We start from the raw sequence: 17,757 nt of genomic DNA, 5'->3' as shown, positions 1-17,757 counted from the left end.
ACTAGTAGAGTTATCTTTGAGACTCATTGTTCAGTGTTGGCTGGGCATCCTGGAATCTTTGGTACCAGAGATTTGGTGGCTAGATCCTTTTGGTGGCCGTCTTTGTCACAGGATGTGCGTTCTTTTGTGCAGTCCTGTGGGACTTGTGCTCGGGCTAAGCCCTGCTGTTCTCGTGCCAGTGGGTTGCTTTTGCCCTTGCCGGTCCCGAAGAGGCCCTGGACGCATATTTCTATGGATTTTATTTCGGATCTCCCCGTCTCTCAAAATATGTCGGTCATTTGGGTGGTTTGTGATCGCTTTTCTAAGATGGTCCATTTGGTACCTTTGTCTAAATTGCCTTCCTCCTCTGATTTGGTGCCATTATTTTTCCAGCATGTGGTTCGTTTACATGGTATCCCGGAGAACATCCTTTCTGACAGAGGTTCCCAGTTTGTTTCGAGGTTTTGGCGATCCTTTTGTGCTAGGATGGGCATTGATTTGTCTTTCTCCTCGGCTTTCCATCCTCACACAAATGGCCAAACCAAACGAACTAATCAAACTTTGGAAACATATCTGAGATGCTTTGTTTCTGCTGATCAGGATGATTGGGTGTCCGTTTTGCCGTTGGCTGAGTTCGCCCTTAATAATTGGGCCAGCTCGGCTACTTTGGTTTCGCCGTTTTTCTGCAATTCTGGTTTCCATCCTCGTTTTTCTTCAGGGCAGGTTGAGTCTTCGGACTGTCCTGGTGTGGATACTGTGGTGGATAGGTTGCAGCAGATTTGGACTCATGTGGTGGACAATTTGACATTGTCCCAGGAGAAGGCTCAACGTTTCGCTAACTGCCAGCACTGTGTGGGTCCCCGACTTCGTGTTAGGGATTTGGTTTGGTTGTCGTCTCGTTATGTTCCTATGAAGGTTTCCTCTCCTAAGTTTAAGCCTCGTTTCATTGGTCCGTATAAGATTTCTGAGGTTCTCAATCCTGTGTCATTTCGTTTGGCCCTTCCTGCTTCTTTTGCCATCCATAATGTGTTCCATACGTCGTTATTGCGGAGATACGTGGCGCCTGTGGTTCCATCCGTTGATCCTCCTGCCCCGGTGTTGGTTGAGGGGGAGTTGGAGTATGTGGTGGAGAAGATTTTGGATTCTCGTGTTTTGAGACGGAAACTCCAGTACCTGGTCAAGTGGAAGGGTTATGGTCAGGAAGATAATTCCTGGGTTTTTGCCTCTGATGTTCATGCTGCCGATCTGGTTCGTGCCTTTCATTTGGCTCATCCTGGTCGGCCTGGGGGCTCTGGTGAGGGTTCGGTGACCCCTCCTCAAGGGGGGGGTACTGTTGTGAATTCTGTTGTCGGGCTCCCTCCTGTGGTCATGAATGGTACTTCGGCTGGTTCTGTCCCTGGACTTCCTCTGGTGGGTGTTTCTGAGTTTCCTTCCACAGGTGACGAGGTTAATTCGTTAGTTGGCATCTCTATTTAACTCCACTTAGATCTTTGCTCCATGCCACCTGTCAATGTTCCAGTATTGGTCTAGTTCACTCCTGGATCGTTCTTGTGACCTGTCTTCCCAGCAGAAGCTAAGTTCCTGCTTGTATTTCTTTGGTTTGCTATTTTTCTGTCCAGCTTGCTATTTTTATTGTTGTCTTGCTTGCTGGAAGCTCTGGGACGCAGAGGGAGCGCCTCCGCACCGTGAGTCGGTGCGGAGGGTCTTTTTGCGCCCTCTGCGTTGTCTTTTTGTAGGTTTTTGTGCTGATCGCAAAGCAACCTTTCCTATCCTCGGTCTGTTCAGTAAGTCGGGCCTCACTTTGCTAAATCTATTTCATCTCTGTGTTTGTATTTTCATCTTTACTCAGTCATTATATGTGGGGGGCTGCCTTTTCCTTTGGGGAATTTCTCTGAGGCAAGGTAGGCTTTATTTTTCTATCTTCAGGGCTAGCTAGTTCCTTAGGCTGTGCCGAGTTGCATAGGGAGCGTTAGGAGCAATCCACGGCTATTTCTAGTGTGTTTGATAGGATTAGGGATTGCGGTCAGCAGAGTTCCCACGTCCCAGAGCTCGTCCTTAATTATCAGTAACTATCAGGTCATTTCGTGTGCTCTTAACCACCAGGTCCATTATTGTCCTGACAACCAGGTCATAACAGCCCGCCATCTGCCGGCCGGCAGGAGAGAGCAGTTGGGGCTAAAATTAGGGTTAGGGTTGGGGCTAAATTTAGGGTTAGGGCTAAATTTAGGGTTAGGGTTGGGGCTACATTTAGGGTTAGGGTTGGGGCTAAATTTAAGGTTAGGGTTGGGGCTAAATTTAGGGTTAGGGCTAAATTTAGGGTTAGGGTTGGGGCTACATTTAGGGTTAGGGTTGGGGCTAAATTTAGGGTTAGGGTTGGGGCTAAATTTAGGGTTAGGGCTAAATTTAGGGTTAGGGTTGGGGCTAAATTTAGGGTTAGGGCTAAATATAGGGTTAAGGTTGGGGCTAAATTTAGGGTTAGGCTTCCTTCACACTTGCGTCGGTACGGGGCCATCGCAATGCGTCGGCCCGACACACCGACGCACGTTGTGAAAATTGTGCACAACATGGGCAGCGGATGCAGTTTTTCAATGCATCTGTTGCCCAGTCTAAGTCCTGGGGAGGAGGGGGCAGAGTTACGGCCACGCATGCGCGGTCGGAAATGGCAGACGCGACATACAAAAAAACGTTAGACTGAACGTTTTTTGTGCTGACGGTCCGCCAAAACACAACTGATCCAGTGCACGACGGACGCGACGTGTAGGCATCCGTCGGCAATACAGTCTATGGGCAAAAAACGCATCCTGCGGGCACATTTGCAGAATCCGTTTTTTGTCCAAAACGACAGATTGCAACGGATGCCAAACGACGCAAGTGTGAAAGTAGCCTTAGGGATAGGGTTGGGGCTAAAGTTGAGGCTAGCGTTAGGGTTGGAGATAAAATTAGGGCTAGGGTTGGGGATAAATTTAGGGTTAGGGCTAGGGTTGGGGCTAAAGTTAGGGCTAGGGTTGTGGCTAAAGTTAGGGTTAGAGTTGGGATTAGGGTTAGGATTAGGGTTGGTATTAGGTTTAGGGTTGACATTAGGGTTACGCTTGGGATTAGGGTTAGGTTTGGGATTAGGGTTAAGGTTAGGGTTGGGATTAGGGGTGTATGGGGAGTAGGGTTAGGTTTGAGGTTAGGGTTGAGATTAGGGGTGTGTTGGATTTAGGGTTTTGATTAGGGTTATGGTTAGGGTTGACATTTGGGTTATTTTGGGGTTAGGGCTGTGATTATCGTTAGGGTTGTGATTAGGATTATGGATCGGGTTGGGATTAGGGTTAGGGGTGTGTTGGGGTTAGGGTTGGAGTTAGAATTGAGGGGTTTCCACTGTTTAGGTACATCAGGGGTCTCCAAACACGACATGGCGTCCAATCTCAATTTCAGCCAATTCTGCGTTGAAAAAGTAAAACAGTGCTCAAAAAGTCAAATGGTGCTCCCTCCCTTCTGAGCTCTGCCATGCGCCCAAACAGTGGTTTACCCCCACATATGGGGCATCAGCGTACTTGGGATAAATTGGACAACAACTTTTGGGGTCCAATTTCTCCTGTTACCCTTGTGAAAATAAAAACTTGGGGGCTACAAAATCTTTTTTGTGGAAAAAAAAATATTTTTTTATTTTCATGACTCTGCATTATAAACTTCTGTGAAGCACTTGGGCATTCAAAGTTCTCACCAAACATCTATATAAGTTCCTTGGGGGGTGTAGTTTCCAAAATGGGGTCACTTGTGGGGGGTTACTACTGTTTAGGTACATCAGGGGCTCTGCAAATGCAACATAATGCCCACAGACCATCCTATCAAAGTCTGCATTCCAAAACGGTGCTCCTTCTCTTCCGAGCTCTGCCGTGCGCCAAAACAGTGGTTTACCCCCACATATAGGGCATCAGCGTACTCGGGATAAATTGGACAACAACTTTTGGTGTCCAATTTCTCCTGTTACCCTTGTGAAAATAAAAACTTGGTGGCTACAAAATCTTTTTTGTGGACAAAAAATAATTTTTATTTTCACTACTCTGCATTATAAACTTCTGTGAAGCACTTGGGCATTCAAAGTTCTCACCACACATCTAGATAAGTTCCATGGGGGGGTCTAGTTTCCAAAATGGGGTCACTTGTGGGGGGTTTCTACTGTTTAGGCACATCAGCGGCTCTCCAAACGCGACATGGCGTCCGATCTCAATTTCAGCCAATTCTACATTGAAAAAGTAAAACGGCACTCCTTCTCTTCCAAGCTCTGTGGTGCACCCAAACAGTGGTTTACCCCTACATATGGGGTATGGACGTACTCAGGAGAAATTGCACAACAACTTTTGTGGTCTAATTTCTCCTGTTACCCTTGTGAAAAAAAGAATTTGTGAGCGAAAAAATAATTTTTTGTGTAAACAAATGCGATTTTTTTATTTTCACGGCTCTACGTTATAAACTTCTGTAAAGCACTTGGGGGCTCAAAGTGCTCACCACACATCTAGATAAGTTCCTTAAGGGGTCTAGTTTCCAAAATGGTGTCACTTGTGGGGGGTTTCCACTGTTTAGACACATCAGGGGCTCTCTAAACGTGACATGGCATCCAATCTCAATTCCAGCCAATTCTGCATTGAAAAGGTCAAAAGGCGCTTTCAATTCCAAGCTCTGCGGTGCGCCGAAACAGTGGTTTACCCCCACGTATGTGGTATCGGCGTATTCAGGAGAAATTGCACAACAAAATTTATGGTTTAATTTCTGTTTTTACACTTTTGAAAATAAAAAAAAATGGTTCTGAATTAAGATGTTTGCAAAAAAAAGTTAAATGTTCATTTTTTCCTTCCACATTGTTTCAGTTCCTGTGAAGCACGTAAAGGGTTAATAAACTTCTTGAATGTGATTTTGAAAACCTTGAGGGGTGCAGTTTTTAGAATGGTGTCACACTTGGTTATTTTCTATCATATAGACCCCTCAAAATGACTTATTAACTATTTTTCGTGACATATCTCTGATTTAAAGGGAACCTGTCACCCCGTTTTTTCAAGATGAGATAAAAATAGCGCTAAATAGGGGCAGAGCTGTGCTTTAAATTAGTGTATTTTTGGAGCCTTTATTCCCCACCTATGCTGCCGAAATACCTTTGTAAAGTCGCCGTTTTGGGCTGTCACTCACGCTGGTCTGGTCATATGGGCGTGGTGACAGCGCTGTTTCTCCCCCAGATCTCCGTTGGTGGCGTAGTGGTGTGCGCAGCTCAACAGGCGAATCCAGTGGGCAGGTGAAGGAAATGAGCGTGATCTGTGCTATTCCGCGGTTTATCGGTGGGCGCGGCCATCTTTGTGGTACTTCTCGGCTTCTCGGGGCTTCAGAAAAATGGCCGCGGGATGCCGTGCGTGTACAGATGGAGATCGCGGCAGCCATTTTCTTAAGCCGAGTTCGCATCTTGGGAAAAAGTACAGTGAGCGCTGTTCCTAGGCATCGGGTGCTGAAGCCAGCTCTCATCATTGTCGCTTGGTCTTCCTGAGATCAGCGCGACCAGGCGACGTTGATGGGAGTTGTATTCAGCACCTTGTTTGCACATCGCGTATAAACAAAAAAACGGTGTGGGGTCCCCCGTACTTTTCATAAACAAAAGAGGGAAAGATATTAATAGCACAGGCTATTAATATCAGCCCACAGCTGTCTGTTTAGCCTTTGCTGGTTAGTAATTGTAGGAGGACCCTACATCATTGTTTTCTGGGGTCCCCTGGAAACTAAATAGTAAAGGCTACGCAAACAGTTGTGAGCTGTCATTATTAGCCTAAGGACCTTTAGGGCTAATGGCCCGTTCCCAGACTGTTAACATCAGCCCCAGGGGTTGGCTTTCCCTCTGCTGTTTATGAAAATTAAGGGGGAGCCCACGCTGTTTTTTTTTATTATTATTTACTTATCCATGATGTACAAACACGGTGCTGAATACAACTCCCATCAGTGTTGCATAGGCGACAATGATGAGACCTGCCTTAGGCTGCCGTCACACTAGCAGCATTTGGTCAGTATTTTACATCAGTATTTGTAGCCAAAACCAGGAGTGGGTGATAAATGCAGAAGTGGTGCATATGTTTCTATTATACTTTTCCTCTATTTGTTCCACTCCTGGTTTTGGCTACAAATACTGATGTAAAATACTGACCAAATACTGATAGTGTGACGGCAGCCTTAAAGGGAACCTGTCACCTGAATTTGGCGGGACCGCTTTTCGGTCATATGGGCGAAGTTTTCGGGTGTTTGATTCACCCTTTCCTTACCCGCTGGCTGCATGCTGGCCGCAATATTGGATTGAAGTTCATTCTCTGTCCTGTCTGTAAGGAAAGGGTGAATCAAACACCCGAAAACTCCGTCCATATGACCGAAAACCGGTCCCGCCAAATTCAGGTGACAGGTTCCCTTTAAGCACCCAGGAACAGCGCTAACCATACTGCTTTTTTCACAGGCACCGGTATGTGTCACAGTGATGACACATACCGTGATGTGATCTGTGTATCATTAGTGTGCGGGCTTGTTTTATGGCCCGTGTTGCTGGTAAAACACAGACATGTCAGCGTGTTTTGCCCAAGGACACACGGTCCGTGAAAACACACTGACATGTGTGCAGATTTACTTGAATGGGTCTGTGTGTCTCTGGTATGTGTGAAAACGGTCATCAGACGAACAAGACACACTGACATCTGAAGGAGGCCTTACCTCATGTTGAATCAATGCGTATTGTCTCCGCTGTAAACAACTATGCCCCGTATCCTTGCAACCCGCGTGTATGGACGGTTCCCGGGACGGGTCAAATACAAAATGTATCTCTCAAAAGGGATTAAAGGGAATCTGTCACCCCAAAATAATAATCGATAATTATTGATAATAATGGATAAGCCCCTGATGTCGGTGGCCTTAGCTTATAGGCCAATTTTGGGGTGACAGATTCCCTTTAACGGGAACAACGAATTTACTATATTTTTCACAGGAACGACTGAGATGTAGAACTTACATCCGCCAGCAGATGGTGCTGTGTAATTAGCTATGACGTTAAACAGGTCCTGAGAGCCGCGCTGAAAGTCACGTGGTATAAAGTGTATTTTTGTAGTTGTGACACTTGATGGCGCTACGGTACGGAGGTGCTGCTGCTGACAGACGCAGTAGAATCTCATTACATAATAATGGCGCTACTCGTAGTCATGCGTGAGGGATTACTGAGCAGTGTCATAATTAGTATGTGCTTTGTAATGGCGCACACGGCTCTTCTCGCGTCTGTCAGTGTCGGGCAGGTCATGTCTGTCTGGTGTACCTGCCGTTTCCTGCTGTCTCCCTCAGTATGAGAGAGCGGCCCCTTCCGCGTCCTCAGTCCTCCCCCTCCTGCTCTGTACAGTACTACTTCCTGGCCCTGACAGCAGCACGGAGTGTGCGGCGCTGGCTCTCCTATGGTGAGTGTGGCTAGTGGCTGTGAGCACTCTCATTCGCCTTCCTTGCTCACTTGGCCAGCAGACAACGTTTTTGGCGCCGTTTACCAACAGGAGTAGGAGTTCACGGTACTTGGCGTCGTGTTTGTGGCGCTCCGGTCACTTTCTGGGCTTGTTTCCTACGTACGTTACGGATTGTGTTTTGTGAATACCAAAGTGAAGCAGCACAGCAGCTCAGGAGCCTCCGCGGGTCGTGTGTTCATCAGACCAGGCTGCACGTTTGGATCTGTACACACCTCTCTATCAGGGGTCAAGTCCGCCCATGTTGCAGCAGGAGACATTGGGGAATTGCTCCTTTTATCATTCTGTAAACTTTAAAGGGAATCTGTCACCTCATTTTGGCCCTATAACCTGCAGCCACCGCCATCAGAGGCTTATGTACAGCATTCTGGAATGCTGTAGATAAGCCCCCCCCATGTAACCTTGAAAGATAAGAAAAACAAGTTAAGGTACCGTCACACTAGACGATATCGCTAGCGATCCGTGACGTTGCAACGTCCTGGCTAGCGATATCGTCCAGTGTGACAGGCAGCAGCGATCAGGCCCCTGCTGTGCTGTCGCTGGTCGGGGAAGAAAGTCCAGAACTTTGTTTCGTCGCTGGACTCCCCGTAGACCTCACTGAATCGGCATGTGTGACACCGATTCAGCGATGTCTTCGCTGGTAACCAGGGTAAACATCGGGTTACTAAGCGCAGGGCCGCGCTTAGTAACCCGATGTTTACCCTGGTTACCATCCTAAAAGTAAAAAAACAAACGCTACATACTTACCTACCGCTGTCTGTCCTCGGCGCTCTGCTTCTCTATACTGGCTGTGAGCACAGCGGCCGGAAAGCAGAGCGGTGACGTCACCGCTCTGCTTTCCGGCGCTCACAGCCAGACCAGAGAAGCAGAGCGCCGAGGACAGACAGCGGTAGGTAAGTATGTAGCGTTTGTTTTTTTACTTTTAGGATGGTAACCAGGGTACACATCGGGTTACTAAGCGCGGCCCTGCGCTTAGTAACCCGATGTTTACCCTGGTTACCGGGGACCTCGGGATCGTTGGTCGCTGGAGAGCTGTCTGTGTGACAGCTCTCCAGCGACCAAACAGCGACGCTGCAGCGATCCGGATCGTTGTCTGTATCGCTGCAGCGTCGCTTAGTGTGACGGTACTTTTAGATTAGGCTACTTTCACACTAGCGTTTTTTTGCAATACGTCGCAATGCGTAGTTTATGGGAAAAAACGCATCCTGCAAAGTTGTCTGCAGGATGCGTTTTTGCCCCATAGATTAACATTAGCGACGCATTGACACACGTCGCAACTGTCGTGCGACATTTGCGCCGTGTTGTGGCGGACCGCCGGGAGCAAAAAATGTTACATGTAACGTTTTTTGCTGCCGACAGACCACTTTTTCCGACTGCACATGCGCGGCCGGAACTCCGCCCCCACCTCCCCGCACCTCACAATGGGGCAGCGAATACGCTGGAAAAATGCATCCACTGCCTCCGTTGTGCAGCGCATTCACTGCTAGAGTCGGAACTTCGGCCCGACACACTGCGAAGGGCCAAATCCGACGCTAGTATGAAAGTAGCCTTATACTCACCCAGGGTGCGGTCCGATCCGATGGGCGTCACACTCCTGCGCAGGCGTACCGATTTGCCCTGTTGAGGGCAGAGCAAAGTACTGTAGTGCGCAGGTGCTGGGAAAGGTCAGAGAGGCCCAGCACCCGCAGTTCTTTGCTCTGCCCTCAACAGGGCAAATCGGTACGCCTGCGCAGGAGCGCGACAGACGCAAGGAAAAGGACATCATCGTATGAAGATGGGAGACGCCAGACCGTGACGCCCATCGGACTGCATCGGGAACGCCCCTGGGTGAGTATAATATAACATGTTTTTCTTATCTTTCAGGATACATCGGGGGCTTATCTACAGCAATACAAAATGCTGTAGATAAACCTCTGATGGCACCACAGTTTATAGGGCCAAAATGAGGTGAAAGATTTCCTTTAAGGGTAGGTTTCCACATGGCGTTTTTCCTGAGTATTTGCTGCGGATTGGATGCTTTGTACAGCCGCATTGTCCAATCTGCAGCATCCAGATGTTACAGCATGGTGGAGGGGATTTTATGAAATCCCGTCTCCACTATGCATACATAGATGCAGGCGGCAGACCTGCGTACACGCACAAGCGTCATGTCTTTTTAGACCGCAGCATGTCTATCTTGCGGAGACGCTCAGTCTCCGTAAGATAAATACCACAGTCGATGAATACGATGCGGTGATTCCACATTGTTCAATGAACACATCCGGAATCATCGCTTGTACAACGGGACAGTGCTTTGGGCGGAGTGGGGTATCTGCTGTGTCCAAAATGCAGCCATTGCGGTATGTGGAAAAAACCCTTAAGGTACCGTCACACATAACGATATCATTAACGATATTGTTGCTTTTTGTGACGTAGCAACGATATCGTTAACGAAATCGTTATGCGTGACAGCGACCAATGATCAGGCCCCTGCTGGGAGATCGTTGGTCGCTGGGGAATGATCAGGACTTTATTTCGTCGCTGGATCACCCACTGACATCGCTGAATCGGCATGTGTGACGCCGATTCAGCGATGTCTTCACTGGTAACCAGGGTAAACATCGGGTTACTAAGCGCAGGGCCGCGCTTAGTAACCCGATGTGTACCCTGGTTACCATTGTAAAAGTAAAAAAAAAAAACACTACATACTTACATTCCTGTCACGTTCCTCAGCGTCAGCTTCCCTGCGTCCCCCAGTGTCAGCGCCGGCCGGCCGTAAAGCAGAGCACGTCACCGCTCTGCTTTCCAGCCAGCGCGCTTACACAGTGCAGGGAAGCGGACGCCGGGTGACGTGACAGGAATGTAAGTATGTAGTGTTTTTTTTTTTTTTTTACTTTTACAATGGTAACCAGGGTAAACATCGGGTTACTAAGTGCGGCCCTGCACTTAGTAACCCGATGTTTACCCGGGTTACAGCTCTCCAGCGACCACACAACGACTTACCAACGATCACGGCCAGGTCGTATCGCTGGTCGTGATCGTTGGTAAATCGTTAAGTGTAACGGTACCTTTAGGGTCATCTTTAGCACTATCTGAATGGTTTATCACTGTGCGTGTTTTCTTTTCATATTCACTGTTCAATGGTGTAGAAAGCACTAGAGGTTTTCTTTTTTTATGGGTTATCCACTACTAGGACAACCCCTTCTTAATGAAAATTTTTGTCCATGATAGAATAAAGCGTTTACTCGCCTGCCAAGCTGGCGCCGTTCCAGTGGTGTCGCCACTCGCGGCTCTCGTGCGGTTGTATGACACATCGTGCCTGGCGCCCAATCAACACTGGTTTCACTGTCCCCGCCTCCGGAAGAATTGACCATGAAGAAGTCCGGGCTGCGGCTGCTCGCTTACTGCCTCTTAGTGGTCAAATCGTCCAAAGGCGGATCAGTAGTGCCAGCGCTGATTGGGTGCCGTGCACCATGTGTCACAGCCGCATGAGTGCATAAGTGCCGACACAACTGGAATGGCGCCAGCATGGGAGGGGAGTATAAGTTTTATTATTTTATCAAGGCCAAACATTTAGATCAAGAAGGGGTTGTCCTAGTAGTGATAGGTGTAGCAGTATAGGGATTAAAACATAACGTTTAGGCTGTGTGCACACGTTGCGTTTTTTTCGCTATAAAAACGCATAGACGCATACATTATACATCCCATCATTTAGAATGCATTCCACAATTTTTGTGCACATGATGCGTTTTTTCAGCGAGAAACGCATCGCGGTAAAAAATGCAGCATGTTCGTTAATTTTGCTGATTTTTCGCGTTTTTCCCGCTATTTAATGCATTGGGAAGCTCCAGAAAAAAATGCGTCAAAAACGCATGTGGATTTCTTGCAGAAAATGTCTAGTTTTGCTCAGGAAATTTCTGCAAGAAATCCTGAACGTGTGCACATAGCCTTAATGTGCTAATCAATGTAAACGTGAACAAATAGACTCACAACATATAACAAACCCAAAGGGCGAAAATCAGGTGGTTAAAACAAGTTACTTGCTTGGTCTTGTCACTACAGCCAAATAAATTTCAAAAAACTGACCGTCACATCCAAATATAGACTGTGTGAACAGGTGCTGAACCTCTGATAGTCACCAACTCGTATACAGTCAAATAAATAAGGCAGCACACTGCGGCGCTAAAACATGCGAACATGAAAAATGAACTACATTACTGCACTAGAAATATGAAAAAATGAGAGCGTTTAGCGCATAAATATTTAGGTATCAGGTTTTGCTGCATTTTTTGTGAAAAAAGTATGTACAGCAGTATGTGAACGCTATTTATTTTTGTGAATTTTCCAAAGCTTAAACCATATTGTCCAAGTGTTCTCTCCTGAGAAGGCAGGCCGGTTTCACACTAGCGTTTCTGTGCGCAGCATAGGCCTGCATACTTCTTTCCTTAACCCCTTCATGACCCAGCCTATTTTGACCTTAAAGACCTTGCCATTTTTTGCAATTCTGACCAGTGTCCCTTTTATGAGGTAATAACTCGGGAACGCTTCAACGGATCCTAGCGATTCTGAGATTGTTTTCTCGTGACATATTGGGCTTCATGTTAGTGGTAAATTTAGGTCAATAAATTCTGTGTTTATTTGTGATAAAAACGGAAATTTGGCGAAAATTTTGCAATGTTCACATTTTGAATTTTTATTCTGTTAAACCAGAGAGTTATGTGACACAAAATAGTTAATAAATAACATTTCCCACACGTCTAATTTACATCAGCACAATTTTGGAAACAAAATTTTTTTTTGCTAGGAAGTTATAAGGGTTAAAATTTGACCAGCGATTTCTCATTTTTACAACGATATTTACAAAACCATTTTTTTTAGGGACCACCTCACATCTGAAGTCAGTTTGAGGGGTCTATATGGCTGAAAATACCCAAAAGTGACACCATTCTAAAAACTGCACCCCTCAAGGTGCACAAAACCACATTCCAGAAGTTTATTAACCCTTCAGGTGCTTCACAGCAGCAGAAGCAACATGGAAGGAAAAAATGAACATTTAACTTTTTAGTCACAAAAATCATCTTTCAGCAATAATTTTTTTATTTTCCCAATGGTAAAAGGAGAAACTGAACCATGAAAGTTGTTGTCCAATTTGTCCTGAGTATGCTGATACCTCATATGTGGGGGTAAACCACTGTTTGGGCGCACGGCAGGGCTTGGAAGGGAAGGAGCGCCATTTGACTTTTTGAATGAAAAATTGGCTGCACTCTTTAGCGGACACCATGTCACATTTGGAGAGCCCCCGTGTGCCTAAAAATTGGAGCTCCCCCACAAGTGACCCCATTTTGGAAACTAGACCCCCCCCAAGGACCTTATCTAGATGCCTAGTGAGCACTTTAAACCCCCAGGTGCTTCACAAATTGATCCGTAAAAATGAGAAAGTACTTTTTTTTTCACAAAAAAATTATTTTAGCCTCAATTTTTTCATTTTCACATGGGCAACAGGATAAAATGGATCCTAAAATTTGTTGGGCAATTTCTCCTGAGTACACCGATACCTCACATGTGGGGGTAAACCACTGTTTGGGCACATGGTAAGGCTCGGGAGGGAAGGAGCGCCATTTGACTTTTTGAATTAAAAATTATCTCCATCGTTAGCGGACACCATGTCGCGTTTGGAGAGACCCTGTGTGCCTAAACATTGGAGCTCCCCCACAAGTGACCCCATTTTGGAAACTGGACCCCCCAAGGAACTTATCTAGATGCCTAGTGAGCACTTTAAACCCCCAGGTGCTTCACAGAAGTTTATAACGCAGAGCCATGAAAATAAAAAATAATTTTCCTTTCCTCAAAAATGATTTTTTAGCCTGGAATTTCCTATTTTGCCAACGGTAATAGGAGAAATTGGAACCCAAATGTTGTTGTCCAGTTTGTTCTGAGTACGCAGATACCCCATATGTGGGGGTAAACCACTGTTTGGGCGCACGGCAGGGCTCAGAAGGGAAGGCACGCCATTTGGCTTTTTAAATGGAAAATTAGTTCCAATCATTAGCGGACACCATGTCGCGTTTGGAGAGCCCCTGTGTGCCTAAACATTGGAGATCCCCCACAAATGACCCCATTTTGGAAACTAGACCCCCAAAGGAACTAATCTAGACGTGTGGTGAGCACTTTGAACCCTCAAGTGCTTCACAGAAGTTTATAACACAGAGCTGTGAAAATAATAAATACGTTTTCTTTCCTCAAAAATAATTTTTTAGCCCAGAATTTTTAAATTTTCCCAAGGGTAACAGGAGAAATTTGACCCCAATATTTGTTGTCCAGTTTCTCCTGAGTACGGTGATACCCCATATGTGGGGGTAGACTACTGTTTGGGCACATGCCGGGGCTCGGAACTGAAGTAGTGACGTTTTGAAATGCAGACTTTGATGGAATGCTCGACGGGCGTCACGTTGCGTTTGCAGAGCCCCTGATGTGGCTAAACAGTAGAAACCCCCCACAAGTGACCCTATTTTGGAAACTAGACCCCGAAAGGAACTTATCTAGATATGTGGTGAGCACTTTGAACCCCCAAATGCTTCACAGACGTTTACAACGCAGAGCCGTGAAAATAAAAAATCATTTTTCTTTCCTCAAAAATGATGTTTTAGCAAGCAATTTTTTATTTTCTCAAGGGTAACAGGAGAAATTGGACCCCAGTAATTGTTGCGCAGTTTGTCCTGAGTATGCTGGTACCTCATATGTGGGGGTAAACCACTGTTTGGGCACACGTCGGGGCTCGGAAGTAAGGGAGCACCATTTGACTTTTTGAATACAAGATTGGCTGGAATCAATGGTGGCGCCATGTTGCGTTTGGAGACCCCCTGATGTGCCTAAACAGTGGACACCCCTCAATTCTAACTCCAACACTAACCCCAACACATCCCTAACCCTAATCCCAACTGTAGCCGTAACCCTAATCACAACCCTAACCCCAACACACCCCTAACCCTAACCCTAATTCCAACCCAACCCTAACCCTATCGTAACGGGATCGTAACACGGCGGGGTGGATCGAGGTGCAGGGGGGTGGGATTGGAGCACGGGGGGTGGGATTGGAGCATGGGGGGAGCGGACAGGAGGACGGGGGAGCTGAGCACAGGACGGAGGGGAGCGGACCACAGATCGGAGGGCTGGGGGGGCGATCGGTGGGGTGGGAGGGGGCACATTAGTGTTTCCAGCCATGGCCGATGATATTGCAGCATCGGCCATGGCTGGATTGTAATATTTCACCAGTTTTTTTAGGTGAAATATTACAAATCGCTCTGATTGGCAGTTTCACTTTCAACAGCCAATCAGAGCGATCATAGCCACGGGGGGGTGAAGCCACCCCCCCCTGGGCTAAAGTACAACTCCTCCTGTCCCTGCACGCCGGGTGAAATTACAGTTAACCCTTTCACTCGGCCTGCAGGAACGCGATTCCGCCATGACGCATACGCTGCGTCATGGGTCGGAATGGCACCGACTTTCATGACGCAGCGTATGCGTCAAAGGTCGGGAAGGGGTTAAGATCCACATGTATCTTGCATACCTATATTTGACATTGTGTATGCAGGGGCATGCATTGTATGCGGATGCGGCCCCGTGCGTCGTTTTGATGTTCTCGCCGAATGCAAAAAGTGTGAAAGTAAACAGTGTCCTACAAACTCAATGTCTTAGATAAAACACTAGGAAGAAAAGCACAAATAGCTGGTATGTGGTTGTTTCCTGAAGAAGTTCCTGTCACTTTGAAACGTGTTGAATAAAAACCAAACATTTTAAAAATACCTTTCAATTAACGTTTTCATTAATCAGCAGCGCAAGAGAGATCCACAAAACTCCTCAGATATGGATATTTGTTTGTGTAAACGTCCCAACCAATTCACCTGTCCCACTGTTACATTTGTAAACGTGTATTTTTTCATGAACTCGTATGATTTTTTTTTTTTTTTTTTTTCAAAAGTCATTTTTTCAGGCATATAAATATTTTCATTAAATTGCCCTTTTTTCTAAAAATGCTTTTAGGATTTCATATATGTCTTGCATTGTGACCTGCATTCATGCTTCCATGGTGGAAGCCAAGCTGAACTTTGGGATCCTGAGAAAAATGCAGCCAAGCCTGCTTTTTGTAAGCAGCTTCATAACTGCTTGCAGCAAAAACACAACATGTGAGCATAGCATTAAACTTTCATATTAATCCTTTTGAACAATGTAAGAAAAATGTCAAAAATATAGCTTTTTTGTCATGCTCACACACAAAACAATAAAATAAAGTCAAATAAAAAAAATGACATACAAAGAATGGTATCAACACAATGTCTGTGTCCTACAAAAAAACAAGCCCTTAAAAAACAAGCCCTTAACATAGCTAAGTCGAAAAAAAAAATAAAAAAGCAACTGCTATCAAAGTATAATGATGGAAAAACAAATTATTTGTTAAAAAAAAAATAAAAAAGTTTTTTTATTGTGCAAAAGAAGAAAGTCCTATATAAACGTGGTTTCACTTCAATCATAATGACCCGGGGAATAAAGTTATCTGCTCACTTTTCCTGCACAGTAAATGGCATGAAAAAAAATGAATTTCTGGTGTTTGTGCTGCCCAGTAATAGAAAAAAAAAAAGCAATCGAAATAAGTTGTTGCCTGAAAGAAAACAAATAAAAACGTCAACTCACCCTGCAGAAAACAAGTCCCCCCCAAGGTTTGTTCAGAGTAAAAATAAAAAAAGATATGGCGATTCAGTAAATAACTTTTTTTTTGTAAGTGTGTTTTAGGCCTCTTTTCCACTTGAGAAAAAAAAAAAACGGTCCGACTTACGGACCAAAAAAACAGATGTAACGTATGCGAGTGTCATGCGTTTTTTTTTTTTTTTTAATCGCAACATCCGTATGACATCCGTATTGCTGTCCGATTTTTACGCACGGGTGTCCTTTGAAAAGCCGGTAATTCAGCGCAGTGTACAGTAAAATCACACTGACAGGTTAGAGTAGATATATACACATAGAATAGATATATACATATATATATGTCAGGGAGATGTGTATATATATATATATATATATATATATATATATATATATATATGTGTATATATATATATATGTATATATATATATATTTAATGCAGCGCTAGATAGCTTAAAAGTCGGTAATTCAATTGCCGGCTTTTCCTCTCTCCTTCACAAACCCGACATGATATGAGACATGGTTTACATACAGTAAACCATATCATATCCACTTTTTTTTTTGCATATTCCTCACTACTAATGTTAGTAGTGTGTATGTGCAAAATTTGGGCGCTCTATTAAATTTAAGGGTTAAATCGCGGAAAAAATTGGCGTGGGCTCCCGCGCAATTTTCTCCGCCAGAGTGGTAAAGCCAGTGACTGAGGGCAGATATTAATAGCCTGGAGAGGGTCCATGGTTATTGGCCCCCCCTGGCTAAAAACATCTGCCCCCAGCCACCCCCGAAAAGGCACATCTGGAAGATGCGCCTATTCTGGCACTTGACCACTCTCTTCCCATTCCCAATGGTCGCCAATTTCAAATTCGAGCTGTTTTGGGCGGTGTTCGAGTCGTTCGACGAACTCGAACAATTTGCTTAAAATTCGACTGTTCGAGTTTCTGTTTGATCACCAAAAGCTTAACTTGATTTTCACATTAAAACTGTTTATCAATGTTAATAGACTGTTTCAGTGTATAGTGGGTGGGTGGGGGGATAGATCTGTGCTGAAATAACGCAGATCTCCCATTTTTTTTCTTTCCCGCATTTACAGTGGGGGGTGCAGTCTCTCAGCCTATCAGCAGTGCACACACACACACCAATGTGCATGTGATGCACACAAGCAAGGGCATGTGTCATTGGCTGTGTATGTCACATGTCCTTGCCCTATAAGAAACAGCCATTTCCCCATCGCCACCATTTCCTCACTGCTGCAGCTTAGTGTTAGACCGCACCGCTGCTGCTGTGGGCGCTGTACAGTCTAAGGCCGGCGTCACACTCGGCGTAAGACAATACGGTCCATATATTACGGCCGTAATACGCAGAAAAGTCCCCAAAATAGTAGTCCGTAGCTCCTCCGTAGGCAGGGTGCGTCAGCGTATTTTGCGCATTTTGGCATCCTCCGTATGGGATCCGTACTGCGTGTTTTTCTCGCAGGCTTGCAAAACCAACATACGGCTATACAAGGGATCCATGTGTAAAAAAACCCCATAAAAACATATATACTGTGTGTATATATATATATATATATATATATATATATATATATATATATATATTTAT

The 17,757-nt window shown here is 45.4% G+C and overlaps 1 protein-coding gene across 1 annotated transcript in view; it reads left to right on the top strand.

Moving 5' to 3' along the window:
• Positions 1–7,259: 7,259 nt before the first annotated feature.
• The window catches only part of C5H6orf120 (chromosome 5 C6orf120 homolog), a 30,359-nt gene continuing 19,861 nt past the window's right edge, over positions 7,260–17,757 (top strand). The window contains exon 1 of the mRNA XM_069769326.1: positions 7,260–7,424. Within this exon, the coding sequence (XP_069625427.1) occupies positions 7,422–7,424 (3 nt within the window). The 5' untranslated portion in view covers positions 7,260–7,421. The remainder of the gene's footprint in view (positions 7,425–17,757) is intronic.

Source organism: Ranitomeya imitator, chromosome 5 (genome assembly GCF_032444005.1).
Source record: "Ranitomeya imitator isolate aRanImi1 chromosome 5, aRanImi1.pri, whole genome shotgun sequence".
NCBI lineage: Eukaryota > Metazoa > Chordata > Amphibia > Anura > Dendrobatidae > Ranitomeya > Ranitomeya imitator.
The sequence above is the reverse complement of the archived record's forward strand: the minus strand, read 5'-3'. Positions and strand labels throughout refer to the sequence as shown.